Here is a 27,844-nt window from a genome sequence, read left to right as displayed (position 1 = left end):
CAATACTCAGGTACTATAATATCAGTGGACATAACCTATATCTCGCGAGTAACTGGATATTACTCGACTCCTATATATCCTATATCTCGCGAGTGACAAGAAGTCACTCGACTTCTACCGAGAACTCTTGAGTTGGGCCTTGGGCCGACTCCCCGCGAACCTCCTCCTGCGGAGCTTGCCCCTGCGGCTCCTGTGGCTCCGCAACCACCTCGTATACAACCTCCCCCGCCACGGCTACTACACGTATGCATATGCATATGACATGAGAATGCGTGCATGACTTATAAAAATTATTAGCAACTAATAGCCAAAATAATTTCTAACTGATTGTACCCACTACCCCGACTTTACACCCTCTCAGCCATCCCCCACATGTCAGACCGGTCCATCCGACCGCTCAGACCAGTCACACTAACCCAGCCGCATCACCGGTCAGACCGGTCCCAACCAGAACAGAAGCTAGAATCCATGACGCGGCGAAAATCGTCCACCAATTCTAAAATCCTTCTAGGATCTAGTTCAGGGATACACTAGGATGTATTTGACCGGAGGGAATCGATTACAACCATTTAGAATGAGAGATCGAGCCAAACCCTTGTTTACCTTGAGGTGAGCTCTCCCTTACACCAAGAACTTGAATCCAAGCGACTCAAGGAAGGAACAAAGGGAGTAGATGATCCTCCACGCCGATTGAAGCTTCCTTCAACCTCGGATCAAGTGGGAAGGGAGGGATTCGGATTCTAGGGTTTGGAGGAGAAATGAGAGGGGGAGAGCCTGAGCTCGGGCTGAGCACGGGGAGGGTGAGGGAGATAGTGGGGAGAAGAGAGAGAGTGATTTAAATGTTGTGGGGCCCAAACCCGCCAACTCGGGTTCGACCGGTCAGACCGGTCGCCTATACCGGTCAGACCGGTCCGGGCTGAACTGGCCCAGACTTGTTAAAAGGTTTCCCTCCAGTAGTTTGTGGCGCTAACGGCCATAATTAGCCTTAATGATAGGTAATTAACACCTAAGGTGTTACACGGTCTGGCCAGTCCTCCTACCGGTCTGACCGCCTCTGAACTGGTCTCAAGGTGCTGGTCTTCCTGTAGACATAATTTCCTCATCCGGACTCCAAATTGGACGTTCTATATATGCATTTCGATCAGCTCGATGAGATCTATGCAATGGTAAAGTCTAATTTACAATTTTACAATGTTATAAAGACTGGTATGACCGGTTTACATGATCGATCTGTCCGGTTTGCCCAGATTGTTCAGCAAACCTTGACTTGTGCCAATTTCGGGTATCAACACACTGTAATGGGAGTGACATGTAAATTTAGAAATAAAACTTTATTCAAAAGGAAAGGAGAGATTCATCTCTGCTCCATTTCATTATCTCAATCTATCCTTGTGTTAATTCTCACGTCGGCGATTGCGTCGACCACGGGTGTTACATTTGGTATCAAATTCAGATTTATCCTTTCTCGTTGTAATTCTTGAATGATCGCGTATTCCATGAACTTTGAGCTGGTAAATTGGTGAGGTTGGATGTGCTGCAACGCACCTGTCACGATCTTGGATATCCCCGTAATTCCTTCACCGCATTGGCTCGATCCGCATTGGGGCTGTGTTGATGCAGAAAGAACAGCAAGTGGCCTTTTTGAGCAAGGCACTTGGTGATAAGCACAAGCAATTGTTTATTTATGAGAAGGAGGTCTCGGCCTTATTGATGGCTGTGGAGACATGGAGACAATACTGTAACACCTCAGGTGTTTAAAAAATTCTAAGCAAGAAATTCTAAACATAGCATCATGCATCAACGATCAAGAATAATTAAATACAATGCATTTCTTACATGTATGCATGCATTTGAATGTATATGTGCCTACGTATGTGTGCTGATATGCCTAAAATAAGATCTTTGTGTACTTTTTCATACATAAATTATCAAGCCATATGAAGAAAAAAACACAACATCCCTCTTTTGATGCTCTACAAAATTTGTATAGAAGGCAAGTTGAAATTACACACATGCAATGATAAATTTTCAACTTTTTGAAAGCTTTGAATGTTCCTGTCTTGCATCTAAGTTTAAAATTTATTTTGCTTAAAAATACTGAACTTTTGGCCAAAATAAAAGTTATAGTACTTTTGATAAGGAATAACTTTTCTTTAAGAAACTTGCCCAAGTTTTGAGTGAAACTATTTTTAACTTTGAAGTCAAACTCATGTTTAAATTACAATTTGAGCTGAATTTAAAATTCAACTTTAACCTTTTCTTTGGATCTTGTTAGCTCTCAAGCCATAGCTCAAATGAACTTTGTCTGAAATGAAATTTGTAGATTTTCAATTCTCTACAACTTTCATGTTGACAAAATTTCAAATTTAGTTCAAAATTCTGGAGAAAATTACAGTAAAATGTCGTTGACCTTGGTCCTCTCTCTCTCTCTTCTCTCTCCCTCCCCTATTTTCTTCCCTGCCGAGCAGAGCTTGCGCGCCATGTCACGGCCGATGCCTGCACCGCGCTAGCTGCCATGCCAACCTGCACGCGCGCCTCTGCAGCACGCCATCGTGCGAACACGGTTCACCGACCGGCTGCCGACCACACTACTACAAAAATTTTTATGGAGGCGAGCAAACCAAACGCCTCCGATCACAGGTCGCGGTAAATGAAACATTAACCGAGGCGGTTTTCATGCCCGCCTCGGTTAAAGAAACAAAAAATTAAAAAAAACTATTGGTCCAAGGCTGGATCTGGGCCCTGCGCTGCCGCCGCCGCCGCCGCCTGGCTCGCTGTCCCGACCCACTGGAGGGAGCGTCGCCGCCGCCAGGCCCGCACCCGGATCCAGCCTCTCCGCCATCGGATCCGGGCTCTCCTCGCCGGATCCGGCCTCCACGTCGCTGGATCTGCCGCGGCGGAGCCAGATCCGCCACCGGAGGATGGGGCCGGGCCTCGCGCGCCGCCGCCGCCGGGAGGGAGGGGGCCGCGCTGTCGGGAGGGAGGGGCCATGCCTCCTCCGCCTCCGGTCGGGAGCCGCACCGCTGTGGGAGGGAGGCACGACGTCACTGTGGTGTTTGAGGGAGAGGGAGGAAGAGGGAGGGGCGGCGGCTGAGCGAGAGGAGGGGAGAATGAAAAATAAAACCTAAGTCCTGTTTATATAGTCGAGTGCAGTAGTGGGCCGTGGGCTGGACGTCATTTTTTTAGGCGGACGTCTTATATATGTCCGTCTCCGTAAATGATTAACCGAGGCGGTTACTTCTAACTGTCTCGGTAAATAAAAAAATGCCTCGATTAATCTTATTTACGAGGTGGTTTCTTTAACCGACTTGGTTAATAAGAAATGACTGCCTCGGTTAATGCCGGGCATTAATCGAGGCGGTTAAAAATTGTGCGCGCCTCCAAGAGCTTTTGGAAATGCCTCTAATGCAGTTTTGCAGTAGTGTCAGCTTCGCCGCGCTTCTTCCTCCCCTGCACGCCAGCGCTCGGCCTCCACGCGGACGGCGATGCTTGACCGGTGCAAGGCGCCAAGCCAATCGTGCCCGCGCTCCCCCGACTAGCCCCTAGCAAAACCACTGCAGCAGCCGTCGCCACGCGGCCATGGATGCCTAGCACTGCGACGCCGCTCATCTCCGGCGGGACCCTAGTCCGCCCGCGCCGGTGGGGTGGAGGCGGGGCTGGGCGGGAGCCGGCGGCCGGCGCCTGGCGGCGGAGATACTCGGGACGAAGGTAAAAGAAGGTGAGGAAGGAGTGTGGACCACTCGTGGGCCGCCGGCTTCAGGTGCTGAAGCGATGGTTAGCTGCGCCCACAATTGCTCGATATACTGTGGCCATGTATGAGAAATATTTAGGCCCAGTAATAGAAAGACCATTTCAAATAAAATACATAGACTCGGACCAGCCCAGCCCATAAAAGATGACAAAGTCACAACCCGGGTGGACCAGGACAACTGAAAAGGTACCGGTCCAACAAGGCGGCCACGACACGAGACGCGCCGATGGACCCCAGCGCTGGCGGCGGCGGCGACCCCGCGGCGGCGAGGGGGGCGGGGGCCGGGCGGTGGGCGGTGGTCGCGGTGTGCGGGGGGCTGGTCTACTACCACTGCGCGGTGCGGCGCGCCAGCGCGGTGTCCCTCGCCGCCGACGTGCTCCTCGTCCTCCTCTGCTCGCTCTCCATCCTCGGCCTCCTCTTCCGCCACCTCCACATCTCGTGAGCTCCCGCTTTACCCCGCTCCTCGTCGTCTCCTCCCGCCCTCCTCCCGACCGCCCTTCGGTTGAAGCAATTCTGCCTTTCTTGGGTTGTTAGTTGGTTCCGCTTGCTGGTTGTTATGATGATTAGGTGCGATGGTTTCTCCAGGAACCTTGATTTCTCTGGGTTCACTGTAACAAGCTAGTTCTAAGATGATGTTGGCAATTGTTGCTGGTGGCTAGTAGATGATGCTAGAAAGGGGAAAGGAGGTAGGCGACTAAGAGGAGAGCGATTGAACTATGGATCCCCCAATTTAGATTTTTGTTTTTCTGTGGGAAATTGGCTATTGGTATGAAGTAGGCCATGCAAGTGGAAAGTAAGTCAAAATGTAGTACCAAATATCCATTCTCTTATGTGTAGTAGCCTGCATCAGATAGCTAGAGTGGGGAATACACGAATAAAACACGTGAAGAAGGAAGATAAGAGCATGGCGATTCTCGAGTTAGGTCACTTGCTTATCATATCCAGCCAAGATAATAACCCATTCCCTGGTATGGGAAAATTCTGCATCACTTCTGAAGGACATTATTGCTTCCGATTGCTTTGGGATTGCATACTGAATTGAATAGGATGCTCCAATCACACCATTGTCACTCATCTAATTCACTTTCGTTAGGTGTTTCTACCAACAGAAAATTGCAGTAAACACTTCAAATTGCTATTGATTAATTCCTATTAAACTAATTCAGTGTACTGGTTGTTGGTTTCTTTTTCCCTGCCAGCAGTCCAGCACCAGTTTCCTACTACTACTTTGTGATGTACGTTATCCCTGTGCAAAAATGTTCGCTCGTCTGAAGCTTCTTATAGATAAAGTACAGTGGAACGCACAACTTAAATCTGCTCCCTCTTGCCTCTAGACATTTCCTCCTGCTATTTGGCCTCAAAATGTTATGCTTACCAGATTAGCCCTAATGGTTTGATTAGGATTCTTGATTTCTTGGTTGATAGTAGTGGCTAATGGTGTTAGCTCCTGCTGGTGGCTTAGTAGATTATTCTAGAAATGGAGAAAGACTGAAAAGGGATAGGCAAGTGAAGAGGAGCAAATCAATCCCCAATAGTACTATTTTGGAAAAAATTTATGGTATGGATATGAAATGGCCTATACAAATGTAAAATTCATTGAGTTTGACCTTATTATTGAAATCAGAACGAATATATCCTTTTCTTGTTGTATGGTAAACTCAGTGCTAGCAACAAATTTCGTTAGGTAGAAACCAACTGACTCAGTTTGTAGGAATGTGCTAGAGCACATGAAAATGTCTAAAATGTTGAACGGAAACACACAAATATTCACTAGATTTTAGAAGAAAAAAAAGGTGTTCAAAACTTGATACCCTGGTGTCTACGGAAGCTTAGCTTGCGTGCAATGTTATTTATACCCTGGTGAGAATTGGTACATACTTCTGCACCAGTTTTACTTACATTATATTTGAATTTTCTTATTTGATTCATTAGAGATTTAAAATATGGTAACTACCCGCCAGCGCTTGACCTAATTCATTTTCTTGGGGTGCTTCTGCCAAAAGAAAATTGCGCCGAGCACTAAGTTTGAATTTGACTCAGATGTATTCCTGCTAAACTAACTCTGTTTTATTAGCTGTTGGTGCTTTCTCCCTGTTGGCGCAAATTTCCTACTTCATGAGATACTATATTCCCCAAGCATAGACAATAAAACAGTTAGCTTGTTTTCAAAAAGAGGGCTTTGATTTACCTTACAATTTCGGAATGTTTATCATTGGTAATTTCCTGATAATTTTGTTTGTTGGCAGCAATTTCTTTACCTTAGCAGTGGCAAGTGGCAACTTTATTGATCAATTAACTGACGATTGCCATGCAATTTAATTAGACTCTATTTTACAAATTACTTGTTGTTTATCATTGCAGTGCCTCATTTCGCCTTTAATGGTTTTGCATGTAGGGTGCCGGTGGATCCTCTTGAATGGCAGATTTCTCAGGAAATGGCAAATAGCATAGTTGCATCCTTGGCTAATACCATAGGTGCTGCTGAGTCTGTGTTAAGGGTGGCTGCAACTGGACATGACAAGAAGCTATTTTTCAAGGTATGTGTCATGAGTCATAACTTCAACTTTGTATGTGGTCCATGTAGATTTTGAGACAAAGAAATGTTGAAATTCTATGATATTCATGTTGCTAGTTGCCTAGGTAGTGTTTGTTAAGACGACAACTTGTCATTTTGTTTGTTAAGACTACAACTTGTCATTTTAAGCACAGTAGCTGGTGAGTGGTGAGGTCACATTTTTCCATGCTTTTCTCTGATATGCAAGTTGTGTAGCGAAATGAGAATAGCTGAATAGGCACCCTTATGTCATTTAAGTGCAGTTTTTTGTTGATCTGTGCGAATTTCTTATTCTCAGGCTTGCACTGATCTACAAGACTACAACCATTTCCTATAGAACAAAGTCAGTTTGATCCTCCCTGTGCTTGCATATCCTCTGGCTTACACTGATCTACAACCTTGCAGGTGGTGTTTACATTGTATTTTCTAGCAGCTTTGGGAAGAGTGGTGTCAGGAGCTGCAGTTGCTTATGCTGGTAAAAATGACAGCAAAACTTTCCCTTATGCTGCTTCAGATTTCCTTTTATGTGTGAATTTAGCACTAAAAGAATTAATTATGACTTATGACTATGTTTTGTTGCCATGACCAGCACTATGCATCTTCTGCCTCTATATGTTTGCACAAAGCACCGATCTATTTGATCAACTTCCTTCCTGGGTACCTGTGGGAAGGGATTCATTGGGCAGTGCTCAGGATACCACGTGATTTCCACATGTACATGGACGACAGTGCTCTTCTTTTTTTTCCCCTCCTTTTGTACATGGTCCTGCAGGCTAATAGCTTGAACTATGGCATCTATGGCGACTGGACTCGATGTTTTACCAACTGTGGAGTCACGACCTCTGTATATCATGATATGTTTCCAAGTGCGGATCTCTTTGGCTAGCCATGATCTCGTGATTCGAGGTTGGTCGTGAAATATGGCCTTGTGTGTTTTGCTTGATCACGGTTACCTTTGCCTGAACCTGATGTTGCAACAGGGCCTATGAGATTGCATTGTCAGTTGTTCGTGTAATTTTCCTTCAAAAAAGTTGTTCGTGTAATCTGATAAAGAATGGCATTTCACCACATATTAATGCTTACGCATGTCGAGGCATCGCGTCCTATCTGACAGATTGATCGCCATTATTCTGAAAACAAGGTGATTTAAAAAGGTTGTCCTATATTTTTATGTCACCAACGCGTAACCATATTGATGCTGCTGGATGAGTCCATTCATTTCCCTTATTTTGATATATGTAAGCTAGTTCCTTTTAACAACAGTGGATTAGGCCTTGATTACTACCCATAATGAGGCTGTAATTGGCGAGCCAGCCCCCCCCCCCCCCCCCCCCCCCCCCCACCTAGACCATCTCCAAGAGTGACTAAAAAAATATAGTGGTAACAATTTGGTTTTAGCACTTAGCAAAAAAGTATTAGGAACAAAAAATACACCCACATCCAACAGTTCCCAATAAAGTGGTTCCAAAAACGATTTAGTTGCTGCCACATCATCAATTTGTGGGCTCAACATCTGATTTTTTGCCATGCATGAACAGATACTCGCGGAAGTTTTTTGTCACCGTTTTTCGCGTAAGGATTGGGAGCATGGAAAGGAGGGTAAGATTTGGCATGGATAAATTTTATGAACAATATTAGACACCTGTTGGAGCATTATTTTTTCAACTTTGTTCCCAAAACTGATTATTGGGAACTTTTATTGGACAGTCTTGGAGATGCTCTAATGATCCAGTAGCCAAGCTTAAGTTAGCTAATCATTAATTATTAATGCTAATCACCAGTCTAGGCCTTCTTTTCTCAGTAATTAGGTCTTGTAATCATTTAGACCGAGCTCGGTTAAAAAAAATTATAGGCCTAAATGTCATGTCTACTGTCGTATTTACTACGTACGCAAGTTATTTTTTACATAGGTATAAGCTAGACATTATGCTAAAACGGCAAAAATACTCTCATTTCTCCTTTTACCATGTGTTGACATTAAAATGTATGCTCTGTATACTTCTACAGTAACTATTATTGGACCTACTTGGAACCAGCGGAACCAAGATTAGATCTAGTTTAGGGTAGTCCGAAACTATACAAGTGTCCACATGTTCTATGTTTTCTACTGAAGTTTATAAAATTATTAACAAGTGAAAGAGAGAATCTCATAATTTAATTAGAAAAATGAAATCGAAAATATTCGGAGATGGCAAATATTCGGAGATGACTATGAAAACACCTCTCTGGATCCTCGAATTGAAAGAGAGATTGAGAGGGATCAAGAATCCTAATTCTCGCTATTTGGAATGGATCTAATTCTATTGAGTCTGACCCATAGTGATCATTTCTCTTTAGCAAAGAATGACCTTGGTTATCAAAGGATTGAACAACCGGGATCCATTTACTTATGATACCTAGTTGACATTGCTAACAAGGATCTAATGAATTATGGGTTTAATAGATCCTCTTTAGCAGAAAGAAAGACGTATATTCCTTGCTCATTATCAGACAGGGTAAATAAAAATCATATAAAAGAAAGAAGAGTCAGCCCTTGGGGCACTAGGTGGGTCCCCTATATGCAAGTCGTTACTTAACTTGACAAGCAGTGTGGAAAGTGTTGCTGTGTCAAATCAAGATGGTGTGGATGTTCAGTCTACCGCTCATGTTCACGTTCTCAAAAAGAAAAGAAGGTTTTCCTTGGGGAATCTCTCTAAGGACAGTTGTTAGCTGATTTTAGAAACAATGGGGTAGCAGGAATAGATGGAAATATTGGGGTGCAATGTTGAATCCGAGAAGAAGTCCTAGCCGTGTTTTAACTTCGATCAGGCAAGCCAGTCGTCTTCAAGTAGTTCTGCAGTCCAAGGCATGTAGTGCTGGATCCGCCGCTGGCTATTTGCACGAAATTCCTGCAATTCATCGATGCGTGTTTTCAGTTTTATAAAAAATTAATAACACAAGAATGTTATACCGAACAAATTCTAACTCTTTCGGCCAGCTGTGTCCGGTGGCTGGTGCTGATTTGTTGTAAGAAAAAAAATACTGCTAGCTGGCCAGTGCTGGTAGCTGTTGCTGATTTGGTGTGACAGAAAAATATTATTAGCGGGTTGTTGCAGAACAAAGTGTCTGTTGTTAAACATGGCCAGAAATTAGAAGAAATTAGCGGGTTGTAGCTGAACAAGAGTATTATTAGCGGGTTTCACAGCTGCCGACAGAATGAAATGGCAAAAGCCAAGCAGGCGTACATCCCAAAGCCAACAAGCCAACAATCTGAAACGGAGCTCCCAAAACTCAAAGCCCCCACAAAACCTTGCCGTCCTCGTTCCTATCGCCATCCCCCCCGACCCCCCGCTCCTCCTCTCGCCTCGCCTCGCCGCCCCCGCTCCCCACGCCGCCCGCCGCCGCGCCGCGCGCCATGGAGGCCGCCGCCGTGCCCAGATCCGCGGCCATCTGCCGCGCCGCGCCGGCGGTCCCGGCCGCGCGCGCCCGCGCCCTGGCCCTGCCCCGCCGCGCGCGCTCCGCGTCGGCCCCGGCGCCGCGCCGCCTCGTCCTCGCCGCGCGCCGCGCCGCCGACGGCGACAGCGTCGAGACGGCGCCGGAGGCGGTCCCCATCGAGAAAAGTCGGTCCCTTTCTCCCTCCCTCCCTCACTCACCGTGCCTCTCCCCCCGTCCCGCCCGCGCTCTGCCTGCCGATTGGGTTTCGCTAAGCTTTTCGCGCTGCTTCGTGTTTTGCGTGCCGCAGGGTTCCCTGCCTTCCCCAGCGTCATGGACATCAACCAGATCCGCGAGATCCTCCCCCACAGGTGAGTGCAGGCCACTCGCTTGCTTGCTCTTGTGGTTGCGCAACACGTCTGGCATTGCAATCGGACGGCACAACTTCAATGTTGGTGCAGCACCTTCCAGCATCATCGAAATGTTGACCATAGATTGACCTACCATAAGAGGTGGTCCATTTCCTTGCAAGTATGAACATATGATGCTTTAACTCTGTCATTTCACACCTAGAGATCTCTCCAGTTGTAAAGGTCCATCGATTTATGCCTATGTGGTGCATACTGTGCATAGCATAGTTCCGCACATTGTTAAAGTGTCATCCAAGTTTTGGAGTTGTAGCATTGAACTAACTAGGATAGTTTGCTCTCCTTGTGCGCTGACATAGAGTCAAAATTGCTTATAAACGATGGAAAGAAACAGATAAGAAAATGTGGTGGCGCCTTGACAGGCAGGGTGTCCTAGCTGTAAAACTGTAACATTCTGCAATGAAAGTCTGAGTGCTTACTGAAAAGTCCTAAGAGGGATTTTGGCACAAAATCCAAGGGTTGTTGCAACTTCACTACTGTTTTATCTGCGGAGGCTGCTGCAGTCACCACAATTTCATGTGCATGTCAATCCCTGATACATAGTATTTTAACTGCATTTCCTTATGGATTCTGGATATTTGATCTCTGTCGTCGTATTGTAGGCAGCTGTACTCTGTATCTTGTGTGTATCTGCAACAAGTTTTACTTTCTACTGAAAAAGATATTGAAATATTGAATATCCAAACTGGACATTGTGCACTATGGCCATGGCCCTTTGAATTCATGACATGTTCTTATCTGGAGATCAATAAGCATTGCAATGAACCAACTAACTTTTATCTGGTATGTATTTTTTTTTTAAAAAACTATCTAATACTATGCATGTGGATGTGCATGTTAGGTTCCCATTTCTTTTGGTTGATAGAGTAATTGAATACAAGGCTGGAGAATATGCAGTGGGGATCAAGAATGTTACGATAAATGATAACTTCTTCCCAGGACATTTCCCTGAACGCCCCATAATGCCTGGTGTTCTCATGGTTGAGGTAACCATTGACTCACTATGTTGCTGGCCTTGTTAGTTTGTCAATCCTGTTTAGTGAGTGGATCTTACTGATCCCTTAATAGTATAATTTATTTCTGTTCAAAACATCACTGGAGCGGTCTGTCAATATTGCCTAGTGAAGGATACCTATAATGCTTAATCCTGGAATTATGTACACCATGACTTTGTTTTCACAAAGTCTTGGTGTCAAAGCATGGCGTTGAATGCCATCAAGCATAATTTGTCCATTTCCGTGTTGCAACAGTCTTTCAGAAGTAGCCATAAATAAACAATAATTTAGTTATGCAATTTTCTTCATATGCATATGCTTCATGTTGAGTTCAATGAAATTTGCCTTAACACCAAGCTGATATGTATGTAGTTGCCTGCTTTACTGCATAGTTTGTATCTTGCTGACCACATTCCTGGATTCAATGATTCACATTTCAAATTACTTTTACCTTTATCCACAGGCTATGGCTCAGGTTGGGGGTCTGGTGATGCTGCAACCTGAAGTTGGTGGATCTCGAGACAACTTCTTTTTTGCAGGGATTGACAAAGTTAGGTTCCGGAAGCCAGTGATTGCTGGGGACACATTGATCATGAGAATGACTCTGACAAAGTACCAGAAGAGATTTGGACTCGCAAAGATGGATGGAAAAGCTTATGTTGGTGGTGACCTAGTTTGTGAGGGGGAGTTCCTCCTTGTCAGTGCAACTGAATAGTCCAAAGATATCTAGCACCGCCCAATTCCCTTCCAGAGTCATTGGCTAGGATGGGACCAGGTTAGTTTCTTGAAAGAATCGAGTTTTGAGCTAAACATACAATTGGCATGAGGCAATCCTTTACCTGTTGTTAAGTGTGTTGAGTCCATGTTCACACGATTTCTATCGCCTACCAGAGCTTAATCTAGCTCTGTTGCTGTTGTAATACAGGATTACAGTATGTGAGGTAGTTGTTTGATGGAATAAACAATGATGGTTTGAGTGTGCTTCCTGGAATTTCTTAGTGGATCCCCCTCTGCTATGTTATCAGTTTCTCAAATTTGCTGTATATGTTCCAGCATAGTATGGGTCAAATTCTTTCATTTCTCAAGCATTCAAGATATGTCAGGGGAGTTAAATTCTTTTTGAAATTTCTTGCATTTTCGCAGTTTGTTCACATGGCAATTTATTATGACTTATTAATGCAACTAGTGTGAATTTCTTGCATTTTCGCAGTTTGTTCACATGGCAATTTATTATGACTTATTAATGCAACTAGTGTGAGAAGGCATGACTGCATGCAGTCCTGGTCATTGTTTTGCGCATTCTTTCATCATAATAAAACCGTGCAGCTTCCAGGAATTGTCACAGGTGGGGACTACAAATAAGTACTTTGTGCTCAGCAGTAGATGAGAAATTTCTTTCTGATTTCTGTGAGAATTGTTGTGGAAATTGAATGTTTTCCCACTGTATTCCTGTGATCCAGAATCGACACATGCCATTTGGTTCGTTAGCTGCCAGGTAATTGTTACTGGTACAGTCCTTCAAAAAAAATTTACTGCCTCCAGCGTCTGCCTTGAACTGTTCAAGCGCTCCTAGCCTGTGTCTGACCATTGGAGAGTAGTATGCGATATCATGTGGTCATCTTCGCATTTGTCAATCCTACATGTCATCCTGGTTGGAAACAAGGAAAACCTTCAAGTGAAGATGCATTACTAATCATCATTTTTTGCTATCCTCAGCAGCGGCTTTGCTGACTCAATATATATGACAACCGCAGCACTATCTAGTCTTTATTTTCTGTCACAAACAACTGCAGATAACAAAAAAAAAAGGAGCAGCAAAGACGTACTCAACCAAGGGCAAGTATCACAAGTTCACAACGAGCATAAAAGTCAACTAGAACTGGTCAACACTGCGAGATCGATAAATTACCTACGAATTTGCGAGGCACTAATCCAGATCCAGGTCATTTGGGAAAGCTGGTCAACTCTTGCCCGAACGCAATTAGGAGGCGAATTCGGGTCGATTAAGTTGGTCGAAACCTTCACTATATATATCCAAATCGAGGAGAGATGAAGGTTGCGAGAGTGCCTTGAGCTTTCTTCAAAAGTTCAAACCAGGGGAATTGGATACTGTCCTTTTGAGTTCTCCTTGTTTGGGTTCCATGGCTAATCTTGTGGCGATGAACATAAAGAGGAAGGATGCAGAGGTGGCCAGCCATGGATTCACCATCTCCCTTGATCCCAAGAGGATCAAACTACAGGTACGGCAACTGGCAGGTTGTAAGGATCGATGGACCAAGAGGGGGGTGAATTGGGTCTTTTTCAATTTCTAAAACAAGGTAAAGCAACCTTAACCTATGCAATACTAGTGGGGCACCAATTCACCAACCGGATAACTAAGCTACCTACACAAGCTAAGAGAGATAAAAACAAAGTAAAGCCTAGCAAGGTAGAGCTAAGTTATGATCTCTAAGTCAAGCACATGAGTAAATTGCATGAAAGAAAATGCTTGAATAAAGAGAGTGGACAAGAGACGACCGGATTTTTTCCCGTGGTGTCGATGTGTTGGCACACACCCCTAGTCCACGTTGTGACACTCACTAAGAGTCTTGTCACCTCCCATGTCACCGAGACTTGGGCGCTCACTAAGAGTCTCCGTTCACCATCCCGGCGTGGTGGAGCTCAAGCCACGTACAATCTTCTTCTCCGGGCTCCCACAATCCTTGGCAAGCTCCGCGAGAAACACCCCGATCACCAAGATCGCCTAGGTGATGCCAATCACCAAGAGTAACAAGCTAAGGCCTTCACTTGAGCAAGAACCGATCACCAAGAACGGATGCACACTAGCTTCTCTCTACTCAAGTCCTTAATCTTGCTTCTTGATTGATTGAAAACACAAGTATGTGAAAGATGAAGCTCAATGTGGCTCTTGACTATAGTATGAGTGTATGAATGTTGCCTGGTGTCAAGAGTGGGCGAAATGACCCATTGGAGGGGTATATATAGGCAGCTCACACAAATAGAGCCGTTGGAGAAAAGCTGCCAGAAAACTGCGTAGCGTCGGTTAATCCGATGTCCCTCCATTTGTCATCGTCGGTTTAACCGGTGAATGTAAACTGCCTCTTCTGAAAACTAGCCGTTACAACTTGGGCAGATTGACCGACGTACCATCGGTTTAACCGGTGAGTGTAGTTGTCCACTGATCCACTGAAAAACCAAGTCTCTGGACAACTGCACCGACGTTAACTCAAACCTATCGTCGGTTTAACCGGTGAGTACAACTTTTGAATTCCTCTGAAAAACCATCTCACTGGTCAATTGCACCGACGTCTTGATTTAAATAGCGTCGGTTTAACCGGTGTATAAAACTTGAAATACTCTGGAAAAACCAACTCTGGACCAATGCACCGACGTTAATTTCAAACACGTCGGTTTAACCGGTGTATTGAATTTGTCCAGACTCTGCTGACTTCGTTTAACCGACGTATAGAAAATTGAGAGCGTCGGTTAAACCGGTGTATAGACTTTTTCTGATTTTGTCTTTTCTGATTTGAGTCTTGAATGAAATCCAAATATTCTTGAGATATAGTTTGAGAACCACTTATTTGAACTTCTAGAAGCCTGAGTGACCATAGTGTGCATCCATTTTCAAATGATCATGTCCATGCTCAAGTTACTTAGCCTTAACCCCTCTTAATAGTGCGATCACTACAAAACTATAAAACCTATACTAACCTAAGTGTCCTTCTCAACCTTATGACACTTAGGACTAGAAAGATCCTTAGTCTTGACATAAAATTGAGTTGAATACCGAGATCGCCTTTTTGAATAATGAAATTGAGGGGCCTCTTTTGACATATGACCAAATGAGCGATAATGATCTATTAAGCTGCATAAACTCATTAGTCACAAAAATGGTTGTCATTAATCACCGAAACATACCTCGAGGGCCTAGATGCTTACAATCTCCCCCTTTTTGGTGATTGATGACAACACAACCATAAATAACGAGAGAGCGAGAAAGATAAAGCAAGATAAACACAAGCGAACTCGAAAAGAAGGACCAAAGAGCTCAACGGCTCAAACGAAATTCATAGATATGTCTCAAAGCACGGCATACTCAAGCGACAAATGTACATATCCATGAACTAACACCAAATGTGATACAAAGAATCAAAGTCCTGATAACTACGAGCTCTCTCTCTAGCTCTACCCTCCCCCTAACTCTGTGGCTCCCCCTAACACCTCTCCCCCTTTGGCATCAAAGCACCAAAAGGCGAGCTACGGGTCGTGCTGTCGTGGTACGGCGAGGAAGCGGTCCGGGTCGTCGTCGTCGTCGGACGGAGAGCTCTCACCCTCGGTGACAGACGGAAGCTGCTGGTCTGGGTCTGAGCTCACTGGGGGGGTGACTGTCGTGGAGGCTCTCGTGCTGGCACTGCCTGGTAGAGGATCCGTAGAAGTCGTAACCGGGCCAGCGGAAGAAGTATCAATATCCGAAGAAGTGACCGCTGAAGCTGCCGGCTGTGTCGACTGTGGAAGCAGGGACTCCTCTACAGCTCCTCCCCCTGAAGGTGCTGCCTGAAGTGAGGAAGGGAGGGCGACCGACTGAACCGCTGACGGTGAGTCCTGAAAGAGTGTGGTCGCTGGCAGTGGAGAGAACAGTGGACGACCAGCAGACCCAAGTAATGCGGACATTGAGAACGTGGTCTCCGGTGTCGCTGAGGTAGCTGGAGCTGCAGTAGGGGCTGGAGCTGGTGTAACGGCAAGCTGAGGTGCTCCAACACCCTGAAGGCCTGGCTGTCCTGGCTGCTGCGGGGCGAGTCCGGTGTGAGAGTAAAGCTGTGAGATCATCCCGAACATCGCCATCATGCCCTGCTGCATCTGCTGGAACTGAGCGTCTGTCCTCTGTGAAACTCTGTCAATGAGGCCGACAAAACGCTCCTCTGTCGCTGCACGCTCTCGGGCTGCCTCTCTCTGAATAGCTGCAATCTGGGCCTCATGGGCTCTCCTGGCCTCCTCCTGAGCAAGTCTGTCCTCCCTCTGCTGGGTCACGAGCTGCTGTAGTAGTGAAGTGAGCTCGGACGGCTGAGTCACCTGAGACTCAGAGACTGTAGCAGCTGCTGAAGTCGGAGGAGCTGGCTCTCCTGAACCTCCTGCCTCGTGATCGTGACTGGCTGGGGCAGCTGAAGGAAAGTACTCAACGTCGTCGGAGGAGTCTGACTCAAGCTCAGACCAGTGAATCTCATCATCTCCCCCGGGAAGCTGTGCCTCTGCTGCTAGGAGTGCCTCATCCTCCTCTGCCACTCGTGCCTGAACCTCCGGTGACAGTCGAGCCATCGCTGCTCTATCTGCGTGTCTGCCCCTCCTCCTGTCCTGTGGAGCTGTGGGTCGGTAGACAGGGAACCTGGGAGCCTCGTCGTGACGGTAAGGGGCACTGATGGGTGACTCTGCTGGCACTATCATAGAGCATATGTAACTGATCCAGTGCGCATAGGGAAACTGTCGCACCACACCCATCCCATCAGTGATCACATCCTCGATCTCAGCCAGAATAAAGTCAACTATATCAAATGGCTCGTGAGTGAGGATGTGTAGGAGCAAGAGCTGCTGCAAACCTGTGAACCCCTCCGGGTAGCCACTCCTCGGTAACAGAGTCCTCCGGAGTGCCATGTGAACAGCGTAAGCCTCTGGGGTCAGCAAACTCGGCACTCTGGCGTAAGAGGCTGGGAACGGCTGGCGGAAGCACTGAGTGATCGCCTCGTGAGAAGGAGCAATCCCGCCAACCATCGCCCTGCGGGGTGGATCTGAGTCCCCGTAAACCCTCTCGTGCAGCGAGACGTCGACCAGGTCAACTCCAAGAATACCAGCAATGGTCGCCCTCGACAAACCAAAGTCCTGCCCTCCAAACATGAAGTGCACGGCTCTGCGCTCGGGGGCTATCCAAGCTGTAGCGTAGAACACTCTGACCCAGTCCTCGATATAACGGTTCTGCTCCATCTCTAGCAATCTGGGCAGACCTCTGAAGTGAGCAAAGTGTGCTCTCACATCTGCTCCCCCTGCGGCTGTCCTCAGTGAGACCCAGTCAAGAACCCTGTGCTGAAAGATCCGGTGGCCCCTCCGCTGGAAAGTCTCGTAGAAGCTGGCCTGTAGCAAAGTCCAGAACCTCCTGTCGATTCTGCTGTCTCGGGTCACTGGGAACCAGACCTCCTCGTCAACACTCCACCTGAGCCTCTTGACCTTGGCCGCATTGGCTCGGGTCAAGTTCTGGAGCATCACACCTGGCTCCAGACGCACAACAGTGTCCATACGGAACACTGCGCGCTCGGCCTCTAGGGCCTCGGCTCTGCGAGCTGCTGCTGCTGCTGCTGCGGACCTGCGGGGCTCCTGTGGCTAGTGTCCTCCCCGAGTCCTCGGTCCAGTGCGACGCTCTGTCGCTGCCGGGGAACCTCTCTCAGACGACTGCTGTGGAGAACTCTGCCCCTCTGACTGTGCTGCCTCTGAGTCAGAATCTGCAGCTGTATCTGACTGATCTGACTCTGCTGCTGCTGCCGCTGCGGCTCTGGTGGCCCTGGCACCTCTCACTCTACCAATGCCCCTGCCTCTGCCTCTGCCTCTGCCTCTGGGGTCCTCCCTGATCTGGAACGGACGAGCACGGCCTGATGCCTGCTCCTCGGCGGCCTTGGCCACCATCTCGGCCCTCTCGGCCTCCTTCTCTGCACGAGTCCGCTTGCGAGCGGGCTTCTCGACCACAACTTCCTTCCCCTTCCTCTTCTCGCGACCCATCTCGACTGACGGTGTGCGGAACACGAACGCGGCGCGAAAGAAGCAGCTCAGGCAAATCGTCGAGCACCTGGCGAGCGCCTGGCGAGAAGATGCTGCGGGTGCGGCTGCGGCGTGGGGCTGCGGCTGCGTCGTGGGGCTGCGGCGTGGAGCACGGCGGCGCTTTGGCGATGGAGGCTCGTGCGGGCGGCGCTGGGGAGAAAAGCAAGCGGCGGCGGCGGCGAGCGCAGGCGGCGCAGAACGGTGCAGGTGCGCACGGGCGGCGTTGGGCGAGCGCGAGGATGCGCGGCGGCGGCTTGGAACGGCGGCGTTGTGTGCAGGCGAGCGGCGGCGAGAGGTGGCGGCGCGGAGGCGAACGAGTCGGGCGGCGGCGGCTCGGCGTGAGAGGAGAAAGAAACAGGGGCCGGCAGCGCGGGCAAGAGACATATATGACAGGTGGGCCCGCGATTTTTCTTAACGCCGGTCGATCCGACGCCTAGGGTTTGAGCGCCGGTTGATTGCGTCGGTGCAGTTCAACCGAGACTTCCCCAGATCTGAAACTGAACGCCGGTTGAACCGATGCTGTCAAAAGTGAACTCGTCGGTTGATTGATCAAAACGCCGGTTGATTGCTAGGTCTGATCTGCATTTATGATCACCGGTTGATCCGATGCTCTGACTTTTCAATACGTCGGTTGAACGCCTGGAATTTGACTGAGCTGAGCCACAAGTTAGTAACGCCGGTTAAACCGATGGGTATAGATCCTTTGAACGTCGGTTTAACCGGTGAAGCCAAAAACCCCACACTCAGCTCACTCTTCTATGCTAAGTCCAGTAAACTTATAAAACTCAAATAAACTCAAGTTAATGGACTTGCATAGGCGACTTTACCCCTCAAAATAAATAGGATAGCACACTTGCTTAAATAATTTTCTTTTCAAACACAAGGAAAAGCCGCAAGAGAGACAAAGCGCCAAATGAAATGTATGAGCCATGTCATAGGAATATTGAAGATAGAAAACTTCAAACTCATCATGACATTGCTCACTAGGCAATAACGCACCTAATTCTTTGCTCTTTTCACTTTTCATGAATTAAGATCTTGTATATGAAACAAGTCTCATTTTCATCAAGTGACCTCCTTTGTGACCCTTACGCATGCAATGATAATGCAAGCTACAACCACATGCGAAAGTAAAGTAAACATGAAGTGCACATCTATATGACAAGAAATGCATAACAAGAAATTAAGATCTACTTGTCAAGTTTGAACCCACGGGAAGCTTCTTCATGATGAGCCTTTCTACAAGCCTAGAGGAAAACAAGTGGACCACCACCTCTAGCTAAACCCTTGCTCATCACTATCTTACCATGGTTAGACAAGTGTCCTATATGTATGCATTTTTCTATATGACATGGCAACTTACATGACGTTTGCCGCATCTAACACATTAAGCTCATTCCTTAGCCTAACAAAGGTACTCTCGTCTAAAGGTTTTGTGAATATATCCGCCAATTGCTCCTCGGATCTCACACCTTGAAGGGAAATGTCCCCCTTGGCTTCGTGATCACGCAAGAAGTGATGGCGAATATCAATGTGCTTTGTGCGAGAGTGTTGAACCGGATTCTTGGCAATTTTTACGGCACTTTTATTGTCACAAAGGAGTGGGATCCTATCTAGTTTCACACCAAAGTCCAAAAGGGTTTGCTTCATATATAGGATTTGGGCACAACATGCACCGGCCGCTATATATTCCGCTTCCGCGGTGGACAAAGCCACGGAATTTTGCTTCTTACTCGACCAAGAAACTAGAGAACGCCTAAGCAAGTGGCAACCCCCGGAGGTACTCTTGCGATCCACACGGCTTCCGGCAAAATCCGAATCCGAGTATCCCAAGAGATCTAATCTAGCGCCTTTGGGGTACCACAAGCCTATGCTTGGGGTGTGCTTGAGATACCGAAGGATCCTATTCACAGCCGAGAGGTGTGATTCCTTTGGGTTTGCTTGAAAGCGGGCACACAAGCACACACTAAACATTATATCGGGCCTAGATGCGGTAAGGTAAAGCAAAGACCCTATCATAGAACGATAGAGAGATTGATCAATCGGTTTACCGTCCACATCCAAGTCGAGATGCCCATTGGTTGCCATGGGTGTCTTGATTGGCTTGTACTCATCCATCTTGAACTTCTTCAAGATATCTTTAGTATACTTTTCTTGATGGATGAATGTCCCTTCCTTCATTTGTTTGACTTGAAAACCAAGGAAGAAGGTCAATTCGCCAATCATGGACATCTCGAATTCCCTAGACATCATGGTAGCAAACTCATGGCTTAGTAAATCATTAGTTGAGCCAAAGATAATATCGTCAACATAAATTTGACAAATGAAAAGATCTCCGTTGACGTCTTTTGTGAACAAAGTGGTGTCCACCCTCCCGATCTTGAAGCCTTGCATGATTAGGAAGTCACGAAGCCTCTCATACCAAGCCCTTGGAGCTTGTTTGAGCCCATAGAGTGCCTTGTGCAACCTATAAACATGGTTAGGATTCGTCGGATCTTCAAACCCGGGAGGTTGCTCAACATAAACAAGTTCGTTAATAACGCCATTTAAGAATGCACTTTTCACATCCATTTGATACAACTTAATGTTATGATGTGAAGAGTAAGCAAGAAGGATACGGATAGCTTCAAGTCTTGCGACCGGAGCAAAAGTTTCACCAAAATCCAAACCTTCGATTTGAGAAAACCCTTTTGCCACAAGTCTTGTCTTGTTGCGTACCACCACCCCATGTTCATCTTGCTTGTTCCGGAAGACCCACTTGGTGCCGATGATGTTCTTGTCTTTTGGAGGAGCTTCGAGGACCCAAACTTCATTGCGGGTGAAGTTGTTCAATTCTTCTTGCATGGCCATCACCCAATCTGAGTCCTCAAGCGCTTCCTCTATGCTAGTGGGTTCAATACAAGAAACAAGCGAGTGATATTCGCAAAATGAAGCATGCTTAGAGCGAGTTCTTACTCCCTTTGAAGGACTACCAATGATTTGACCAATTGGATGATCCTTGGAGATGCGACCATGCTTCACAAGCGGTATTTGCGTGGATGCTTGTTGGGGTGGATCATGGGTGACTTGTGCTTGTGGTGGAACATTTTGCTCTTCTTGTTCTTGGACTTGGGGTGTTGGTGTTGGCACATCTTCTTGAGGTAGTGGATCATCTTTTTCTTGATCTTCATCCATTTGGGGCGCCGTGGAGGTGCTTGGTGTAGATGAGGAAGGTCCTCCCCCTTGATCATTGCCTTCATGCACCTCTTCCGGCTTGATATCCCCAATGGACATCTTCTTCAAAGCTTCGTCAATCTCCTCATCACCTACATTTTCATAGCCAACAACCTCCTCTTGGGAGCCATTAGATTCATCAAACTCCACATCACATGTTTCTTCAACTAACCCGGAGGTTTGATTGAATACTCTATATGCTTTGGAGTTTGATGCATAACCAAGAAAGAAACCTTCATCACATCTACTTTCAAACTTACCGAGCCTTTTCTTCTTGTAGATGAAGCATTTGCAACCAAAGACTCGAAAGTATGATATATTTGGTTTCTTCCCGGTGATGAGCTCATATGGAGTTTTCTTGAGGAGTCGGTGAGGATATACTCGGTTGGATGCATGACACGCCGTGTTGATTGCTTCCGCCCAAAACTTCTCGGACGTGCCATAATCATCCAACATTGCTCTAGCTAGGGTGATGAGAGTCTTGTTCTTTCTTTCCACCACTCCATTTTGTTGAGGCGTGTAGGTGGCGGAAAATTCATGCTTGATGCCCTCTTCATCGCACCATTCTTCAATCTTCATGTTCTTGAACTCGGTGCCGTTGTCATTCCGGATCTTCACAATTGGGGAGTTGTACTCCCTTTGAGCTCTTCTTGCAAAGGTCTTGAAGATTTCCGGAGTTTCACCCTTATCGCCTAGAAACATAACCCAAGTGTAACGTGAAAAATCATCAACAATTACTAGGCAATAGAGGTTACCACCAATGCTCTTGTATGTAGTTGGACCAAAGAGATCCATGTGAAGTAGCTCGAGCGGCTTGGAGGTAGACAACATCGTCTTGATGGGATGATGTGTTGCAACTTGCTTCCCGGCTTGACATGCTTTACATAGCTTGTTCTTGTCAAAGGTGACGTCCTTCAAACCGGTGATCATCCCTCTCTTGTGGGCTTTCTTGAGGTTGCTCATGCCAATATGAGCAATTCTTCTATGCCAAAGCCACCCAAGAGAAGACTTGGTGAAGAGGCATGTCATGGTGCTTGTTTGCTTTGAAGAGAAGTCCACTAAATAGATGTTGCCATGCCTAAACCCCGTGAATACCATTGACTTGTCTTCTTCAAGAGTTACTACAACACCATTCTTGTCAAAGGTACACGTTAGTCCAAGATCACACAATTGAGCAATAGAAATAAGATTAAAACTAAGTGCTTCTACAAACAAGACATTAGAAATGGATAAATCTTTAGAGATAGCTATTCTACCCAAACCTAAAACTCTTCCCCTTCAGTTATCACCATAGGTGACATGTTCATGATCGCCGGGGTCTTCAAGGGAGGTGAACATGCTATCATTGCCGGTCATATGTTGAGAGCAACCGCTATCTAGTACCCAATGTTTTCCACCGGCTTTGTAGTTCACCTACACACATGAGAATTCACTTTTGAGTTTTAGGAACCCAAACAAGCTTTGGGCCTTGCACATGTGTGACAAGAGCTTTTGGGACCCAAAGTTGCTTGGGGAGCTTTTTCTTTGACTCCTTAGTGAGTTTGCCAATAAACTTGGCCTTCACCTTGCCCTTCACTTTACTCAAGAGAAAATGGTTATTTTGAAACATTGATGAGTAATTCTTAGGTAAAGTGGGAAGAGGACGTGATGGTAAGGTGCACTCCCTAGTGTGGTGCCCGGTGACTTGGCAATGTTGGCAATATGAACCAACTTCCTTGATGAAGCTTATCTTGATCTCCGGAGAAGGAGTAGTGCCTTGATTTGGCTCCGGAAATGAACCAAGACCTCTCTTGCCATAGTCACGTGCATTGTTGAAGAGAATTTCCTTGTGGATGTATTCTCCTCTTGAGAGCTTCTCCACACTACTCTTGAGGCTAGCTACTTGATCCATCAACTCCTTTTCCCTAGAAGGAGCAAGCTTGGACACAATATTAGTGGCATTTGCATTCATGAGTAGGTCATCACATGAGGTAGAAGCATTGACCTTTTCAATAGTTTCATGAGCAAAGTTCTCAAGACTTGGGTCAATTGCTTCATAGGCAAATTCAAGTTCTTGATATTTGTGAGCCAACTCCCTATGCTCTTGTTTAATCTTTTTGTGGCTCTCTTCAACTTGCTTAGCAAGTACAAGTGACTCATTGTGCTTTTTGAGCAAGTCATTGTACTTGCCAAGCAAGTCGGAGTGGGCAAGCTCTAACTTGGCATGAGTGCTCTCAAGAATTTTGACTTTGCCCTTTTCCCTCTTGATGACGGATGTATACTCATTAATGAGGTTAGTGAATTCATAAGGATCAAGCTCTTCATCACTATCATCTTCACTATCCACCTCACATACCTTGGTGTTACCTTTTGCCATTAGGCACATAGGAGGCGGAGGTAGTGGTGGTTCTTCATTGGTGAGGGCGATGGTGACGATGTCTTCTTCATCACTTGAATCTTCGCTTGATGAGACATCGGTCACCCATTCTTGTTTTTCCACCAAGAAGCTTCTCTTGGTGTGCCCTTTCTTCTTTGGGAAGAGTTTGGTCTTCTTGTCATGACTCTTCTTCTTTCCAAGCTTCTTGTTCTTGTTCTTCTTCTCATCTTCTTCATCATCGCTTGAATCATGGCGATGTTTGCCTTTGTTGTCCTTCTTTCTTTTGTCCGGCTTGGGGCAATCGGGAGAGATGTGTCCTTTTTCTCCACAATTATAGCAAGTTTTGTACTTGACATCTTCCTTATACCGGAACATCCTTCTTTTGGGGTCAAAGTTGTAACCCTTCTTGTTTATCTTATCGCTCAAGCGTGTGAACTTTCTCATCATGAGAGCAAGTTCCCCATCTTCTTCATTATCGGATGAGCTTTCATGGTGATCTTCTTCTTCATTGCTTGAGCTAGATTCTTGCTTGACCATCTTGAGCTTGCGGTGCTTGTTGGCCTTGGTTTTGAGAGCAATTGATTTGCTTGTTGTTGGCTCTTCGGTCATACCAAGGATACTCATTTCATGAGCGCGAATTTCGCCCACAAGCTCTCCCACTTCCATTGTATCAAGATTCTCCTTTTGAAGCATAGCATTGATAATGTTGTACTTGGGCTTCGGAAGGAGCATGAGAATCTTGCGGTTGATGGAGCCACTGTCAATTTTGGAAACTTCAAGAGCATTAATGTCCTTGACAATGACATTCAAGCGAGAGTACATATCATTGCAATTTTCATGAGCTAGCATTTTAAAGGAATCATACTTAGCTCTAAACAAGTGATATTTTTGCTCACGAACTTTAGTGGAGCCTTCATGAATTTCAATGAGTTCCTTCCAAATATCACTTGCTAAGTCCATGCCATTAACTCTAGCAAAGACTTCCTCACTTATGGCCTCGAAAATTGCATTTCTAGCCTTGGCATTCCATTTTAATTGTTCGGTGGTGGGAGTTCCGGTGAACCCGGTCTTAGTGGCCAACCACACTTCGGGGGCAATCGCATCAAGGTATGCGGCCATGCAAACTTTCCAATAAGCAAAGTTCTTGCCCTCGAAGTGAGGCGGCGAACCACCCATCTTGGCCATAGCTCTAGGCGGTGAAGCCTAATGATCCAAATGAGCAACGAGGCTTTGATACCAATTGTAAGGATCGATGGACCAAGAGGGGGGGTGAATTGGGCCTTTTTCAATTTCTAAAACAAGGTAAAGCAACCTTAACCTATGCAATACTAGTGGGGCACCAATTCACCAACCGGATAACTAAGCTACCTACACAAGCTAAGAGAGATAAAAACAAAGTAAAGCCTAGCAAGGTAGAGCTAAGTTATGATCTCTAAGTCAAGCACATGAGTAAATTGCATGAAAGAAAATACTTGAATAAAGAGAGTGGACAAGAGACGACCGGATTTTTTCCCGTGGTGTCGATGTGTTGGCACACACCCCTAGTCCACGTTGTGACACTCACTAAGAGTCTTGTCACCTCCCATGTCACCGAGACTTGGGCGCTCACTAAGAGTCTCCGTTCACCATCCCGGCGTGGTGGAGCTCAAGCCACGTACAATCTTCTTCTCCGGGCTCCCACAATCCTTGGCAAGCTCCGCGAGAAACACCCCGATCACCAAGATCGCCTAGGTGATGCCAATCACCAAGAGTAACAAGCTAAGGCCTTCACTTGAGCAAGAACCGATCACCAAGAACGGATGCACACTAGCTTCTCTCTACTCAAGTCCTTAATCTTGCTTCTTGATTGATTGAAAACACAAGTATGTGAAAGATGAAGCTCAATGTGGCTCTTGACTATAGTATGAGTGTATGGATGTTGCCTGGTGTCAAGAGTGGGCGAAATGACCCATTGGAGGGGTATATATAGGCAGCTCACACAAATAGAGCCGTTGGAGAAAAGCTGCCAGAAAACTGCGTAGCGTCGGTTAATCCGACGTCCCTCCATTTGTCATCGTCGGTTTAACCGGTGAATGTAAACTGCCTCTTCTGAAAACTAGCCGTTACAACTTGGGCAGATTGACCGACGTACCATCGGTTTAACCGGTGAGTGTAGTTGTCCACTGATCCACTGAAAAACCAAGTCTCTGGACAACTGCACCGACGTTAACTCAAACCTATCGTCGGTTTAACCGGTGAGTACAACTTTTGAATTCCTCTGAAAAACCATCTCACTGGTCAATTGCACCGACGTCTTGATTTAAATAGCGTCGGTTTAACCGGTGTATAGAACTTGAAATACTCTGGAAAAACCAACTCTGGACCAATGCACCGACGTTAATTTCAAACACGTCGGTTTAACCGGTGTATTGAATTTGTCCAGACTCTGCTGACTTCGTTTAACCGACGTATAGAAAATTGAGAGCGTCGGTTAAACCGGTGTATAGACTTTTTCTGATTTTGTCTTTTCTGATTTGAGTCTTGAATGAAATCCAAATATTCTTGAGATATAGTTTGAGAACCACTTATTTGAACTTCTAGAAGCCTGAGTGACCATAGTGTGCATCCATTTTCAAATGATCATGTCCATGCTCAAGTTACTTAGCCTTAACCCCTCTTAATAGTGCGATCACTACAAAACTATAAAACCTATACTAACCTAAGTGTCCTTCTCAACCTTATGACACTTAGGACTAGAAAGATCCTTAGTCTTGACATAAAATTGAGTTGAATACCGAGATCGCCTTTTTGAATAATGAAATTGAGGGGCCTCTTTTGACATATGACCAAATGAGCGATAATGATCTATTAAGCTGCATAAACTCATTAGTCACAAAAATGGTTGTCATTAATCACCGAAACATACCTCGAGGGCCTAGATGCTTACACAGGTGATGCTCTACTAATTGCGAAGATACTTTATATGCTGGTAACTTTTAAGCGTACCAGTAAGCTATAAACAACAGATTCACGTTTTAAATTAAAGCTGCAGTAGCATATGGAACAGTTTGGTTCTTGTCCTTGGGGACTCGAAACTGTTTCTTGTGAAAATCATGTAAAATTCTCAGGAAACGATCTGCCTTGCTGGAATGGAGGTGAGTCTTTGAATATACACTGTTCCTGAAGATGATGAAATGGAGGCATGTGATGGATAGGGAAAATCATGCAGCACATATGGAATGCTTACTACTCTAAACAAACTGCCTTGCCTGGGGTTGTCTTGCGCATTTCAAGCTCCTACTCCTATGTACAACACTTTAGTAGCCTGTTCGTTTCTGGTTTCAGGATCCTTGTGAAAGGTCATCCACATGTCAAGATACCCAATTCAGATCAGAATGTTTCATTGCTCTGCTGTCAAATGGATCTTAATGACGGCAATATAATAACGTAATTAAAACACTCAGATCACTAGCTAATGATTCCGTCTTTGCTCTCCCCTTGCTTTCATCAGGATGCGGTTGAGATTCCTGAAATGATGGAAGAAGAGAAACCACTTGCAGATTCAGATGCTGGAGCTCCACCAGCTAATGTGCATCCAACCATACCCATGCCATCACACTCACTGTCGACGCCAACTCACCTCCAAGAGGCAGCTGCCCATGACAGCACCTTGAGCACAGAATCTGGGAGCCAATCCTCAGAACCACCACCATTCAGCGCAGACCAGGCGGCGCCGATGGATGTCGAGGACGATGTCCAGCAGCCGCAGCCGGGCAACCATCCTCAGTTCTGGTCAGGTGAGTACAGCCATTTTGGCATTCAGTAATTTCTCTGAATGTAACCATAGCTGGAGTTGTGGCCTTTCACAGAATCAGTCAACAACTGGAGAAGGTTAGTAAAGATACTGATGAGTGATGTTATCCCACAAATTGCAGGTTTCTTCTGATAACTGGCACCCCCAAATCATGCAACAAGCGCTGCTGCTGTTCAATTGAGTTCATGCTTCATTACCGGCTAGATGTGGACATGTTAATGCCTTAATGGGTTACATTTGGTGATGCAGTATGCCAGTATGTAGCTATCTGACGATGTACGTGCTATTTGCGATGTATGCCAAGTCTTCAGTTCGTCATGGCATGCTGTTTCTCTATTAGGGTAATCGTGTAAGCATATGATGGTTGGTAGTAGTTTTAGCCCTGACCAGGAACCTTCTGAAGGCTCCGTTGTGTTTTTTAATTAAGGAAAAATTCTAGTTTAGGTTTTTCTTGAATACGCAGGAGTGCATTAAGAAAGAAGAAAAAATTCAGTGTACACCATTGAACTATTAGAGAGGTTCGATTTTCAACTTTCAATGAT

General features: G+C 46.0%; 3 protein-coding genes across 3 annotated transcripts; all 3 read left to right on the top strand.

Annotated features, from left to right (window-relative positions):
• The first annotated feature begins 3,931 nt into the window (after nucleotides 1-3,931).
• Nucleotides 3,932-7,411, top strand: LOC120711806 (reticulon-like protein B23). Its single transcript, XM_039997455.1, has 4 exons — nucleotides 3,932-4,189; nucleotides 6,147-6,288; nucleotides 6,711-6,780; nucleotides 6,895-7,411. Exons 1-4 carry the CDS (start codon nucleotides 3,978-3,980, stop codon nucleotides 7,008-7,010), a joined length of 540 nt encoding a protein of 179 aa, XP_039853389.1. The 5' UTR covers nucleotides 3,932-3,977; the 3' UTR covers nucleotides 7,011-7,411.
• A 2,193-nt stretch (nucleotides 7,412-9,604) lies between these two features.
• LOC120711805 (3-hydroxyacyl-[acyl-carrier-protein] dehydratase FabZ-like) lies at nucleotides 9,605-12,145 on the top strand. Its single transcript, XM_039997454.1, has 4 exons — nucleotides 9,605-9,904; nucleotides 10,027-10,087; nucleotides 10,986-11,130; nucleotides 11,603-12,145. The coding sequence occupies exons 1-4, from the start codon at nucleotides 9,700-9,702 to the stop codon at nucleotides 11,852-11,854; spliced, it is 663 nt and encodes a 220-aa protein (XP_039853388.1). The 5' UTR covers nucleotides 9,605-9,699; the 3' UTR covers nucleotides 11,855-12,145.
• Nucleotides 12,146-12,949: 804 nt separating this feature from the next.
• LOC120711807 lies at nucleotides 12,950-27,781 on the top strand. The gene is made up of 3 exons (XM_039997456.1): nucleotides 12,950-13,379; nucleotides 27,000-27,285; nucleotides 27,424-27,781. The coding sequence occupies exons 1-3, from the start codon at nucleotides 13,281-13,283 to the stop codon at nucleotides 27,432-27,434; spliced, it is 396 nt and encodes a 131-aa protein (XP_039853390.1). The 5' UTR covers nucleotides 12,950-13,280; the 3' UTR covers nucleotides 27,435-27,781.
• Nucleotides 27,782-27,844: the final 63 nt, after the last annotated feature.

This window comes from Panicum virgatum, chromosome 6K (genome assembly GCF_016808335.1).
Source record: "Panicum virgatum strain AP13 chromosome 6K, P.virgatum_v5, whole genome shotgun sequence".
Lineage (NCBI taxonomy): Eukaryota > Viridiplantae > Streptophyta > Magnoliopsida > Poales > Poaceae > Panicum > Panicum virgatum.
This window is presented reverse-complemented; position numbering and strand designations above follow the sequence as displayed.

Coding starts and splice junctions, on each gene's coding strand:
- LOC120711806 (XM_039997455.1), top strand. CDS start 3,978: ATGGACCCCAGCGCTGGCGGCGGCGGCGACCCCGCGGCGGCGAGGGGG. Junction 4,190..6,146: donor TTCCGCCACCTCCACATCTC/GTGAGCTCCCGC, acceptor TTTTGCATGTAG/GGTGCCGGTGGATCCTCTTG. Junction 6,781..6,894: donor AGCTGCAGTTGCTTATGCTG/GTAAAAATGACA, acceptor TGCCATGACCAG/CACTATGCATCTTCTGCCTC.
- LOC120711805 (XM_039997454.1), top strand. CDS start 9,700: ATGGAGGCCGCCGCCGTGCCCAGATCCGCGGCCATCTGCCGCGCCGCG. Junction 9,905..10,026: donor GGCGGTCCCCATCGAGAAAA/GTCGGTCCCTTT, acceptor TGCGTGCCGCAG/GGTTCCCTGCCTTCCCCAGC. Junction 10,088..10,985: donor CGCGAGATCCTCCCCCACAG/GTGAGTGCAGGC, acceptor TGTGCATGTTAG/GTTCCCATTTCTTTTGGTTG.
- LOC120711807 (XM_039997456.1), top strand. CDS start 13,281: ATGGCTAATCTTGTGGCGATGAACATAAAGAGGAAGGATGCAGAGGTG. Junction 13,380..26,999: donor CCAAGAGGATCAAACTACAG/GTACGGCAACTG, acceptor TGCTTTCATCAG/GATGCGGTTGAGATTCCTGA.